The sequence below is a fragment of the Camelus dromedarius genome, chromosome 8, assembly GCF_036321535.1.
Source record: "Camelus dromedarius isolate mCamDro1 chromosome 8, mCamDro1.pat, whole genome shotgun sequence".
Taxonomy (NCBI): Eukaryota; Metazoa; Chordata; class Mammalia; order Artiodactyla; family Camelidae; genus Camelus; species Camelus dromedarius.
Window position 1 is genome coordinate 49,289,495 of NC_087443.1, and position 13,792 is coordinate 49,303,286.

A 13,792-nucleotide genomic window follows, 5' to 3' on the forward strand; every position below is an offset into this window, starting at 1 on the left:
AGCACTGACTTAGTATAAAGAGCTTGTAGGTTTGAACTAGCAGAGCAATGAGCAGGCTTATCTAGCTCTGAAAAACAGCTCAACCAGCCGACCTATGCAGGTATTCATCTTTCTCCCCCAAAGAGCTCTGCTGGCAGCCATCAAAACCAAAGTGGGAACTTAATAAAAATGAAAATTGTGGTAGCAAAATACACTTACGAGGTTAATTTGACATATTGCAAAAATTTGGGAGGTTACAGTGGTTTCTATATAACCACAGTACTGATTTAGAAAATCCCCAGGGAAACAGCTGCATTTTGATATATAACCTGCCTTGCCTGCATAGGAAACCCCAGATTTTCAGGGTGTATGTCTTGAGATGCTAGAATTTGAACATAACATTGGGGAAATTGTATGCATCTCTCATTGAGAAATAACAGGATAATAAAATCAGGGTAATTGTAAACTTCTATATTAGGCAAACACATATTTGCTTCCCAAATCACTTGTCCATTTCTTTTCCTAGAAAGTGGCAAAGGATGAGAAAAAGTCAAGTCAGGCCTGGTTAAGAAAACGGTACTCATACCCCTGGCTTCTCTGATTACCTGTGAATGTCTCCATTTCTGGCATTTAGTAGCAACTGGCTGAGGCAAACCAGGCAAAATGTTCTCCAGCTGCTGGAAGATTAACTTCTGCACATCCTCAATGCTCTGTTCCAAGTGTGCAACTCCAAATGGGACAGTGGTGTGAATCACAAGGGAAGGCCCGATTTCTGATGACTCTAATGGAAGAGGAACATAAAGATACGTCTTAAAGTGGGCAACAAGGAAGTGTCTCTCAGCATTTCAATCCAGATTTAGGAACTGGTCACAGCTACCAGACAATAAATGAAGAGAAACAAATTCTAATCTTTGAAGTATAAATTTAGGGTGTTTCTGAAATTCAAAATCAGGCCTCTCTGAAGAGGAGGGCAGATTCAAGATGTATTTCAGAGAATGAATTTTCAGGTCTTGTTAAAGAACTGGAAGGAAGGTAAGAGAACCTACTAGGTATGGCCTTGGTTAAGAAATTAGATTTATTGATATGTTTATCTTCTCTCATCCACTAAATCATAAGCTTATCAGGGCAGGAACCATTTATTATACATAGCCTATATTTGCCTTAAATTCTGAGAACAAAGTAGATGTTCAGTAAATACTTAGCTTGTTAATTTTACGTTAAATGGGTTGTCAAATCTCTTGCTGAAATTATATAAATGCCAGAATAAAATATCTTTACTACTTAAAAAAAGCTTCTTTCTAAAAACAAGCTTGACCTCATAATGTCCTTTATCTTTTAAGCAGCATTAAAAATAAGTCTGCTTCAGTAATAACATAGACGTACTGTCCATTTTTGCTTGCCAGTGAATTACTTTTTGCTATGTTTCCACAATGGCAAATAATGAGTGTCTGCTTCATATCTTTCAGAATATAGGAAATGGAATAAAGTTTGACATTGAAAGCAAAGTGACTGAGGCATTAGAGAATATAACTTCAGAAGGAATGTTAACTGGATTTGCTGTTATTATTATTATTTGTTTAAATCATGCAGAAGAGAAAGTTGAGGGGAAAACAATAATAGATCTGAAATGCATGAAATAACAATATGAAAGTTGGTGCTCCCTGCTGCTGAAAGAAGAAAATAGTAAAATGTATAAGGTACTGACAGGGGTTGAAAAGCCTGATTCTGAAAATTCTTTAATTTGGGATCATAAAACTCCCGTGGGTTGAGATGGGTTTATACAGTCTTACACAGAACAAGCCACTCATTTGCTGAGCATCCACTCTGTGTGTGTATGTGTGTGTGTGTGTGTGTGTGAAGGATGAGAATGAGTTAGTACCCACCACACTGCTCTGTGGTGTGGATTAAATAACATAATGTATGTGAAGTGCTTAGCACAGTTTTGACACAGAGGAGGTACTTAAATGTAAACTATTGGAATAGAAGCAATAAATCAGATCTAGCCAAGGGAGAAGTTCTCCTGGTGTTGCCTGAATGATAGGTATAAGATTTTGGGGGTAAAATTACTTCATTTTTCCATTGCATTCCACTCAGAGAACTCTGCCTTGTGAATTTCATACTAAAATAGAGAAGAGAGTCCCAAAATGCTGTGGGTGCTATAAAGTGTTTCCAAACATTTATATATATATATATATATATTCGAGGTGGGAGATCTGACTTCAGAATCTGTGCTGTAAATGCAATGGTAAGGAGATTGTCCAGTTTTCACCTCACGGTAGCTGGAGCAACTTGAAAGACGGAAGAGGGGGACCATCTCTCTGAATGTTCTATGTTTAACCTGTTGGTGTTGACTTTACAGGTTCCCACACAGCGGGAAGGACCAGGGTCCAGGGAGTGCAAAATCTCAAGTTCTTTCTCCGAATACCACCAAGATGAGAAACCTCTTGCATATTATATTGCCTCAGGGAGTGTTATCTCTGTTGTTAGTTAATACTCGCAGGGAGGCTTTTTCACAGAAAGGGGGTGTCAATGTCACCCCTCTTCCATGAGTTCCAAGTGTTTCTGGGGACAGAGAGGGCTACTGAGTCAGAGTTGTGAAGCAGGAGAGCTGGGACTCTGAGTTGACTTATTTAAGGCAGGCCGCAAAGGGAGAGGAACTTGAGCTTGTGCGTGAGGTTGCACTGACCCAGCCGTTTGTTCTAGGGGGAGCAGCTCATAACATCACTAAGGGCAGTGATGGTTCATTGCCAGACTTATCCCATTTACATTAGCTATCCACTCCAAGGAGAGCAATAAAAAAGGAAATTTAAGACCCCAAATGAAACAGTTCTTGCATCACAATGAGAGAACAACCTGGCTACTTGTTTTTATTAGAATCAGACAAAAATGGTTGAGAATTTGATTAAAATTTGAAGAGCTGCCACCTAAGATGATGAGTTTTAAGGAAAAGCTCCCTCAACTCCCAAATTAAAGGGTATTTTTAGAAGCTAAAGTGCAAAAATACAAACAGCCAACCAGAGTTTAAATGTGACCAAGGTTTGGAAAGAGAGCATTATAAGAAGCCACAAATAGGCTAATAGGTTTTAGAGCATAAATTCAGTATAATCATTATTCCTTGGTCACTGAGAAAGTAATGATGTTATCTTTCTTTTTCTTTTCTTTCTTCAGTCTAACAAGCATAGCACTTCGCTTTTGGCATTTTAAGTGTAAAGTTCATAGTAAGTTGACAACTATTTCTGCATGCTGGGTGATCAATGGTTTCAGTCAGAAAATAAGTATTTGAACCTTTGCAATCTTAATAGCCCCATGATCTTGGACAACTTAATCTCTTAGGCTTCACTTTCTTCCATCAATTAAAAGGGAGTAACACACTTTATAAGGCTGTCACAAGGATTAAATAGGCTTGGATACATAAAAGCCTTTCTTCAAATATAAAGTGTCAGACAAATGTAAGGCATTCCTAGATAATATTTTTGTTTTGACCTCTGTGCTGTGGTAAGAGCACCTTTAGAAAGGGATAACAGAGTTGACTTGTCTTGAAGTATTAAGATTGATTATTATATTAACACCCCAGGGACAGAGACAGACTATTCCTGGGTATAGGCAAAACAGGTTTTTTTTTTATGGTAATATATATATATATATATATATATAACATAAAAACATATATACAACATAAAATTTACCTTTTTAACCTATTTTAAGTGTATAGCTCCCCAGCATTAAGTACATTCACATTGTTCTGGAACCATCACCGCTATCCACCACTAGAACTTTTTTATCTTCCCAAATTGAAACTCTATAAGCATTAACCTCTCACTCCCCACTTCCCTGCCCCTGTCAACCACCACTCTGTTTCTGTTGCTATGAATCTGATAACTCTAGGTACCTCATATAAGTGGAATCATACAGTATTTGCCCTTTTGTGACAGACTTATTTCACTTAGCACGATGTCTTCACAGTTAATCCATGTTGTAGCAGGTGTCAGAATATACTTCCTTTTTTTTTTAAATTGAAGTATGGCCAGTTTACAATGTGTCAATTTCTGGTGTAAACATAATAGTTCAGTCATACATATATATATACATATATTCATTTTCATATTCTTTTTCATTATAGGTTACTACAAGATATTGACTATAGTTCCCTGTGTTATACAGTAGAAACTTGCTGTTTATTTTATATACAGTAGTTAGTATCTGCAAATCTCGAACTTCCAATTTATCCCTTCTCACCCTCTTCCCCCTGGTAACCATAAGTTTGTTCTCTATGTCTGTGAGTCTGTTTCTGTTTTGTAAATAAGTTCATTTGTCTTTGTTTAGATTCCACATATAAGTGATATCATATGGTATTTTTCCTTTCTCTTTCTGGCTTACTTCACTTAGAATGACAATCTCCAGGTCTATCGACGTTGCTGCAAATGGCATTATTTTATTATTTTTTTCTAGCTGAGTAGTATTCTGTTGTATAAATATACCACAACTTCTTTATTCAGTCATCCTTTTTAAGACCACATAATATCCCATTGTATACCACATTTTGTTGATGCATTCATCTGTTGATGGAAGCAATTTGGATTGCTCCCACCTTCTGGCTATTGTGAGTAATGCTGCTATGAACATGGGTATACAAGTATCTACTCAGTTCCTTGCTTTCATTTCTTTTGTGTATATACCCAGAAGTGAAATTGTTGGATCATATGGTACTTTTATGTTTAAAATTTTGAGGAATCATCATATTTCCCACAGTGGCTGCATCATTTTTTCACTTCCACCAGCAACGCACAAAGGTTCTAACTTCTCCACATCCTTGCCAACACTTGGTGTTTTATTTTTTTTTAATAACCATCCTAATGGGTATGAAGTGGGCACAGCAGTTTTTAGTGCACAGTTTTGAGTGGGGGTCAAAATACTGAAAGCTAATAACAATAACAGCAGCAGCATATCAAGTACTGTTAATAGAACACTGAGATTTAGAAGGTTCTGCCTGAAAGGCCTACAAGTAAATTCTTGTATCCATGGTCATATCAGTCATAATAGGTATTAACAGGTTACACTTGCTTAAAGACAAAGATTGTCATATTGGGTCAAGAAAATAACATCAAGCTATATACTACTTATAATAAAATACATTTTGAAAACAAATCCTAACTCAATTGTGCTGAGTCAGAGAATGTCATCTGCATAATACTTTAAGATTTGTTGAATGGCTTCATGACAGTCGATTTTCGTAAGTATTACATGTGTGCTTAAATAGAGTTTTCTAGATGTTGAATTAACATTTTAATAAGTCCATTAGAACAGTCTTATTAATTGTGTGGTTCTAATCAACTAAATTCTTATGGATTTTTTGTCTGCTTGATCAGTTACTGAGAGAAGTACTATGTTAAAAAATCTCTCCTTATGATGGTAAATTTGCCAGTTTCTCCCTTTAGTTCTGACAGTTTTGCTTTCTATTGAAGCTCTGTTACTAGTTTCTTGCTATTTCCTAATACTTCTTAACAATGTATGGCGAACATTATCACATCTAGAAATGCCTTTTATCTTAAAATTTATTTTCTGCTTGCTACTTGTTTCACTTTTTCAACATTTCTCTGTTTCTTTTGAAAATTAAAATAAAAATCACTCTTTTTAATTAAACCACTTTCTCCCTTATTCCACTCTTCCCCTTTACTAGTTTGGAAGTTTTATCGTTTATTTCTATTTTTAGGGATTACAGATTTGTTTTTAGGGATTGTAGATTTAAACATCCATATTAAATTCAAAAGTTAGTATATTTATCTTTCTCCTGAATAATTTAAGAAACTTAGAATATCTTAACTGTGATGGTGTAAGTTTTTGTTGTCCAGGATTTATTTCTTAAATTTTGTTTAATACAGCTAATGCTTATTACTGTTTCTCTACAGCTTCCATTGTGGATCTCCCATTTTCTTTCCAGGGTCATTTTCCTTTTCCTAAAGTATCTTCTTTTGAAGTTCCTTAACGAGGTTCTGTTGAAGGAAAGTTCTTCTCAGTTTTTGTTTTTCTAAAAATGTCATTATTCTACCCTCATTTGTGAAAGATAGCTGTCCTTGGTATATGATAATAGATTGAAAATATTTGCTGTCAGCATTCTAAAGATATTATTCCAGTGTAGGTTAGCATTTATCGATGCTGTTAACAAGTCAACTTTTAGTTTGATTGCAGGTCCTCTGCAGGTAATTCTTCTTTTATATCTGGATGCTTCTAGTGTTTTCTCTTTGTCTTGGGCGTTTGGCAGTTTTACTTGTATAGTTTGAGGCTTTGAGTTTCTTTTTGTTTACTTTCTTTGACTTCACTGGGTTTTCTGAATGTGAAGACCCGTTTTTGTCATTAACTCTGGAAGATGTTCAGCATTAGTTTTCTCTGCTCTGTCTAGGAGCTATGGTGGCCCTCTGCTTAGATACGGTAGACATTTTCATTCTATATTCACATGTCTTGATCTCTTTTTAATATTTTCCAGCTCTGTCTCTCTATGCTGGATTCCATTTAATTTCTTCTGATTTATCTTACAGTTCACTATCATTCTCCCTACATATGTGTTTATTCTAATGTTTAATATGCCATTTGAATTTCAAATCTGCATGATCAATTTTGATAGCTTCTTTCTCCCTAAGTACACTGTCAAGTACCCTCTTTTATTTCTTTCAGTGTACTATACTATATGTTTAGTTATTCCAAAATCTGCAGTCCTTATGAGTTTGAGTCTGCTTTTTGTGGACATCTAATCACACATGAAACTACAGACCATTCTTCTATTAATATTAATAGATATACATTAATAAGTAGTTTTTCACATTAATAGGTACAATTAATCATCATTGCTCATGATGGTTTCCTTGTGTATTTTTTTTTTTTTCTATTGTGAGCCAATATTCCTATGGTGAGCTTAAAATTCCTAGGAACTTTATCTCAGAAGCTCTTTGAGGCCTGAGTTTAAAGATTATTTCTTGGGAGATTTACTTTTCTTTCTGCTAGATACCTTGGGGGCAATACTGCATATGACTAACTTTAAGTGGATTTTTAGGACATACTAGCAGAATGAATTCTGGCACCAAATCTGCCTGAGGGTGGATATGTCTTTTGGCATCTCAGGGGAGACATTTTATTTCTTTACTGTTTTTTCCACTCCTCTCAAAGATAGGCAAGCATCCCCATCGTCTTCCTCTGCCAGATAGGATATAGCAGATACAGAGAAGTTCTTAAAAGCCATAAAAGTGTACCTGTCCATGTGAGTAAACTTTTAAATCTAAAAGAAACAGGTTAATTTTTCTTAGACGATAAAAGTTATCAAGATTAACTCAATTTAAAGGAAATCAGTATAAACTAAAATACATAAAAGAAATTGAAAGTACAGTCAATAAATATTTAAAACAAAAAAAAGACTTTAGGACCTAGCTATTTTATTTGTGATTTGTTTAAAATTGTCAAGCTAGTATAACATTGATTACAGACACACACATCACATTTACACACATAAACACACACCAAACTATAGACCATTTGTCTATTAATATTAATATGTATATTTTTTCATATTTATAGGTACAGTGAAGAGAAACATGACATTCTCAATATGTATGTTTAAAAGGCATCGATTAACATTTAATATCAATTCATGGAAAAAAGACAACATGAAGAAATGGTGACTTTCTCAAAATGAGATAGAATATCTTTCTTATGCTGTTGGTTTACGTCATATTTTACTGTGAAATAATACAGATTTTTTTCATAGCAAAAGCATAAATCAAGGATCTTCAATAATACTAATGGTATTTAACATTGCTCTGGTTAACACATTAAGATAAAAATATGGAAATAAGATTTATAATTATTAGGGAGAAGGAAAATCATGATTTAAAATAACAGTAAACCAACATAAAATTCATCAAATTAATTTAGAAATTTTTGATATTAAATTGATTGCCCTATATATCACAATAACTAGTAAGAAAAAAATTCTTAATTAATTCTACAAGTTTCTTTTTTAATTTGAGAAAATAATTCTAAAGGAAAAACAAAGCAATGAGAATATTAAACACTTTTTCTTGGAAAAAAATCAATGAGTGGACACTTACTTTACCATATATTTAAATGCATTATAAATTTACAGCAATCAAAACAGCCTGGTACTGGTTGAAAATAATAGTCAATGAATCAGAATAGATCTCTCTGGAAAAAAATCCTAAAATATAGTAAGTAGTATAGGACAACAAACTTAACAAAGCAATGGAGGAAGAATGCATTTTTTAAATTGTCCTAGAAAATTAGATATGTGAACAGTTTTAACTTATAATATTTCCCTCCCACTTCTGACTCAAATTTTGTCATCTTTTCTGACTTCCCACTTCTGAAATTATATAAGGAATCTACACTTTCAACTCATATAGCAAGCTCAAACTTACTGAGACATCCTTATTCACATGCAAATACTTCAGAGGCCTTTTCCATCTGATAAACTTTATTTCTGGCCATATCTACCAAGGGGCAGAAGTTGGGTTCCCCTAAGGCCAGCTCTAGATTCCATCTCTGACAGGGAAGTAGGGGATTAAAGAAATTTAAGAAGAGGCAGACACTATAGCTGCAGAGGATCAAGAAGTGGGTGAAAATGTTTCTTTAATTACTACAGTCAAATAAGCACGTGGTTGTCTAGTGCAGGTTGGTACCCAGAGAAACTCGGCTGAGGCCTTTCAGAAGCTTAAATCTTAGTGGGGGAGACGGTGCCTAAGCAAAACAGTTAGAGACCCATGATCGCTAACTGGTATGGTCTTGACAGTGGGTGCAGACTAAGTTCAGGAAACAGATTCCTGAAGAGAGAAAAGAAGGGACGAGGCGTTGAGAGCCACACAGTTTGAGGGGGCGGGTGGTCAGCCCTCCTTCCTCCTTCCTCCTGGCAGTGGAAATTGGTGGTAAGTTTCCCTCTCCCTCCTAGTGTGGAACTGGCTCAACTATCCTTGCCCTCCAGCCATGAGAGCTCTCATTACAATTTAGCTCTTTCATATGGCTCTGGAGCCCAGCAGCCAATGTAACGGAGAGTAAGCCAATCTTATCAGTCAAGTCCAACAACAAAAAAAGTAACTCACTCTGGATGATGAAAGCATAGCAGGGGGGAAGGGAAGAAGACTTGGGAGAGGAGAGGGAGACAGAGATGGAGAGATACGTTCTCCTGATGTCTCTCTCTCCCATTCCTCACCTTCCTAAGTGGAGCCAGCCCAAACAAGTGTCTAACACTCTGCCATTTGGCATGCCACCTCTTTGGCAGCGTGTCTGCTGTTCTGTGTCTACTGCTGGCCCAGAATCAGGAACTAGGCCTCGCTATTCAGAGGGACCACCTGCAGGTTTTATTTGCTTTTTAATAACCATCTCAAACCTATTTTTCATATATAGGTAACAGAGGCCAAAATTCACATACAGGAGCCCTACTCATGTCCTGGGTAACTTCATTCCCTCCAACTTTATCTACAACAGGAACTTCCATAGCAAGTATCTATATTCATTTAGCACAATATTATGGTTTTAACTGAAGAGTAAGGTTTTGGAAGGGTAACCTTCTGAAATGACAGCATGGGTGGGCACAGACAAAAGGCGGTTTTAATCATAGTCTTCCCTTTTACTGATTTCACTTTTATCCTATCATCTTTGAAGAGAAATAGTTGTTTCACTTTCTTCCTTGTTATTTCCCCAGAGCTTAGGGACTGTATTAATTGGTAGCAGCAGTTGCTTTAAATATCCAGTTAAAATCATTGAAGAGATTTGAATGAACAGCGCCATTTGGAAGACATAAAGATAACAGTATTTAGGGAAGTGACAGGAAAAAGTAATTGGCCTGAAAAACATTCAGAAAGAGAAACGAATGGGAAAATTGTATTCTTGTCACCTGATTTACCAAAATTAGCCGATAAGCCTCTACTTCCCTTTCTAAAGGTAAAATGCCTATTAAAAAAGGGAAATTATAGGGGTGAAATGGCACTCTTTTAAATGATAGGAAATATGCCAGTATAAAGGTGTCTTTTTCCCCTTCTTGTTGAAGGTAGTGCCTAGCTCTTCTTAGGAAACTATGCCATCTAAGAGTTACAGAAAATTCTACAGTGCTATGTCTAGGCCCCTCACCCCCCACCACCTGCCTTAAGAAACAAGGTATGTTTTACTCAGTATGAACAAATCAGATCCCTTTCTCCACCCTGATTGCACAGTGTTAGAGGCACATCAGCTGAGCTTTGGATCTTGATCTTGAGTCAGAAATATCGTCTCCCTACCCACCGGCTGTGTGACTTTAGGCTGGTCATCATGTCTGTGATTCCTTAAGTCACTGTTGCCCACAGGATGTCCCAGGACATATTAACAGTTATTAGGCAAAATGACAACAATGAAATTCTTTGGACAAATATATTTTTGAAATGCCTCTTTTAAACAAAATTATATAGGATGTCTCACAGTCCCTAATATTATTACATACAGTGTGATAGTATGAAATTATTTTTGGTGCTTTAAATCTATTTTTTATTTAAATTAAAAAATTGTTTTTAAAAAGTTACTCAAACAGCAAAAGGGCATAAAGTGAAAACAAATAAAATTACAGCTTCTATGTTAGACCTGGCAGTCCCACTCCCCAGGGCGATGACTGTCAAAAGTTTCCTATGTATCCTTTCAGAAATTTTCTACACACGAGCTTGCATATCTACTCCCCTCTTTAAAATGGAAATACAATCTTACTATACTTATTGTTCTTTTATGCTTTTGTTCATATAACATATCTTGAAGGACTTTCTACCAATTCATGTAGACCTATGTAATTTAATAGTGTGGAATTACTCTGGTTTATTAGTAACTCTTCCATAGCTGTAACAAGCAGAGCTGTAATGAGCACATTTATTCACATTTCTTTACTATGTTTATGTGAGACTATCTCTAGGATAAATTCCTAGAAATAGAATCGCTGAATCAAAGAATAAACATTTAAAATTATTTCAGATATACAGCTAAATGGTCCTCCAAAATTGCACTCCCCCTAATAGTATACAAGAGCTCATTTCTCCATACTCTTAACAACACTAGGTAATTTTCGCTAATCTGCTAGGTTACAATGCATCTTATTTTATTTTTAGTTTTAGTTTTCAGCTAGTTATTTATGTGTGGTATTTTCAAATATAAACCCAATTTGTATCCTTTCCAGTGATTTGCCTTTTTTCTCATCCTGCTGGCAACAACAGTGTCAACGTAGGGACTAAACACGTCAAGTGAGAAAATTTAGGGTTTGGCACACAGTAAGTGCTCATTGAGTATTATTTGGGGAACCTACCTAGTGAGGCTGACTCACCCCATTTCACAGGATTAGAGTTACCAAGGTTTTATTGTGCCCTCACTCTTCCTTTCCACTTCATTGATGGGAAATCTGAGCCTCAGAAAATCATCATGGGAGGAAAGCGCATTCCTGACTGTGGTATTTATCACGTGGTATTTTAATTGTCTATTTACTTGTCTCTCTTGGGACGACCTGAAGTTATGGATCCTGTCTTATTTGTTTTACATTTCTAATACCTGCCTCAGGGTCTGACACATGGTAAGCAGTCAATATTTGTTGAATACTTGAATGAATAGATGAATGAATGAAGTAACAGTTTGGCTGCCTGTCCCCATCTAGAGGGCATGGGTAGGCAGAGTAAGCTTTCTACCGGCTAGTGAATAAGAGGACAAGGTCAGCTCTACTGGACAAAATGACAAAAAATTTAGAATCTGACAACACTAAGTGCTCACAGCTGAACAATTAGAGCTCTCGTTCCATATGTGACCCTAAGAAACTTTTCTATCATTGAGTTGGGGATTCTAGCTTAAAAAAAAAAACAAAACTAACACACCTATTAGTTTCTTCTCTTCTTTTGGTCTTTTACTTGTTTCTTCTAAGCCTGAGGGTACTAACATATCTATGGATGTATGCATTTGCCTTTTTAAACAGAGGCTAGGAAGGGAAGTTTTAAAACTTGTACACATGATGTTTGTAATCCTTGTTATCCCAAGCTACATATGTTTGGATTTCTTATGTTTAACAAAACACACAGACATCCTATAAACAATTCTGTATAAGATAACCATTCTGATAGGAATTTAGTTAAATATAAACAAGTGTATAAAACCCCACACGATGAATTGAAAATAAAATAAGAATTCCCCCAAAAGTTCATACTTCCAGCTTCAGAAGATAGTTCTCCATAGCTCCAGTATAAATAAATGTATACAAATTCAGGAAATAATCTTCCAGTAAACAATGGAAAATTGTCCACAGAAGAGTATGTTTGCCTTCTCCAGCCAGCTGAGAAAGTAAATGATAACATTCACCAGTAATCCAGACTACTTGAATGATAAACATGTTGCCTATTTCCTCAATACCTGTGAGGGCTGAATGCTAGAGGCTTTGCGATGGGGTCAGGAGGGTGAGAACAGGGGCTGGGCTGGGCTACCAGGGATAATTTCCTACTGATTAGAGGGGCATCCCTGAGTTCTGAGAGTGGAATAGGTATAGGTACCAATTTGTTGGGCTAAATCTCCAAAATAGATAAGGCTTCATAATAAACAAGATGATCAGTGGAAAGGGTGAGGGATGACAGGCAGGAGTGGACCTGGGGGACTGGCAGGAAGTACTCCTAGTTATAGGGAGAAAAATATATACATTGCCTACAAAAATTCACTTTAGTATATCTTTTCCTACTGGATTGGTGTTAGGACTCATGAAGGGGCTCAAACCAGCCTATGTATCCTTCCAGAAATTTTCTGGAAGGTCTTCAGCCTGGTAATCTACTCAATAGATTAAAAAAAAAAGTCTTCAGCCTGGTAATCTACTCAATAGATTAAAAAAAAAAAAACAAACAAACAACAACAACAACAACAAAAAACAAACAAAAAAAAACAGTACTCCTTAGAGAGAAGGGATGGTATAGTATAGTTAACTACTGACATCCAGACTAGTTATAAGGCTCAAATGAGCAAGCGTCTGTGTGTCAGACTACCTGTTCAGTGTCCTATGGCAACAGAAGTCACATTTTGTTTGAGGGGATCAACACTCCCACACTTTTGCCCTGATAAAGGTGGCCTAGGTTAAGCTGAGCAATTGACCCATTCCTCCTGGTCACAGTGATTAGTTGGGTACACAACTCAAGCCAGGCCAATCAGGTCAATGAGATTCAATTCCAAGACTAGTATTGAGCTTTCAGGGAAATGAGCTCTTTCTTGGTAAGACTTGGCACTGAAATGCTTGGTACCATGGATGAATCCAATCCAGCATAAGGCAGAGTCAAGAAATGGACAGAAACTAAGTCTTATGTTGACTGAATCAAACCAGACATGCCTGCAGCTTTACTGTTAAGATTTTTCAGGAACAATACCAATAAATCCTCACCCTCTGCCCTTTTTTTTTTTTTTGGTGGGGGGAGGGTAAGCCATTCAAGTTGGATCTTATGTCATTTGTAACTTAAATAACCTAAATATGTGAAGTGTCTAGTACTATGTCTGGCATATATATGCTTGTTCCTACAAATACAAATTTCCTTTCTTCTCTCCTCCTGTCTGACCTTAATCTTACTTTGTATCTCCAATACATAAAGAAGATTAGATTTTACCAGTTTCTTTAGAAATCTTGATGAAGTAATTATGAAAAAAATCTCCTTCTGGGCCAAAGTGTCTTCATATGTGAGGTAGAAAGGTTAGAAAAGTTTATTCTCTTAAGATGCCTTTCAGCTTTAATTTTCTATGACACTATAACATGAAGGTCCAGGGAGCAGTGACATTTTGAAAAGTGAAGTGC

The 13,792-nt window shown here is 36.2% G+C and overlaps 1 protein-coding gene across 3 annotated transcripts in view; it reads right to left on the reverse strand.

Moving 5' to 3' along the window:
* RNLS (renalase, FAD dependent amine oxidase) overlaps window positions 1-13,792 on the reverse strand; it is a 267,716-nt gene that overhangs the window by 50,504 nt on the left and 203,420 nt on the right. For all 3 annotated transcript variants that reach the window (XR_010381952.1, XR_838403.3, XM_010996271.3), the window contains exon 6: window positions 585-760. Coding sequence is in view for 1 of the 3 variants with exons in the window: in XM_010996271.3 (XP_010994573.2) it covers window positions 585-760 (176 nt within the window). In the remaining 2 variants the exon portion in view is untranslated. The remainder of the gene's footprint in view (window positions 1-584; window positions 761-13,792) is intronic.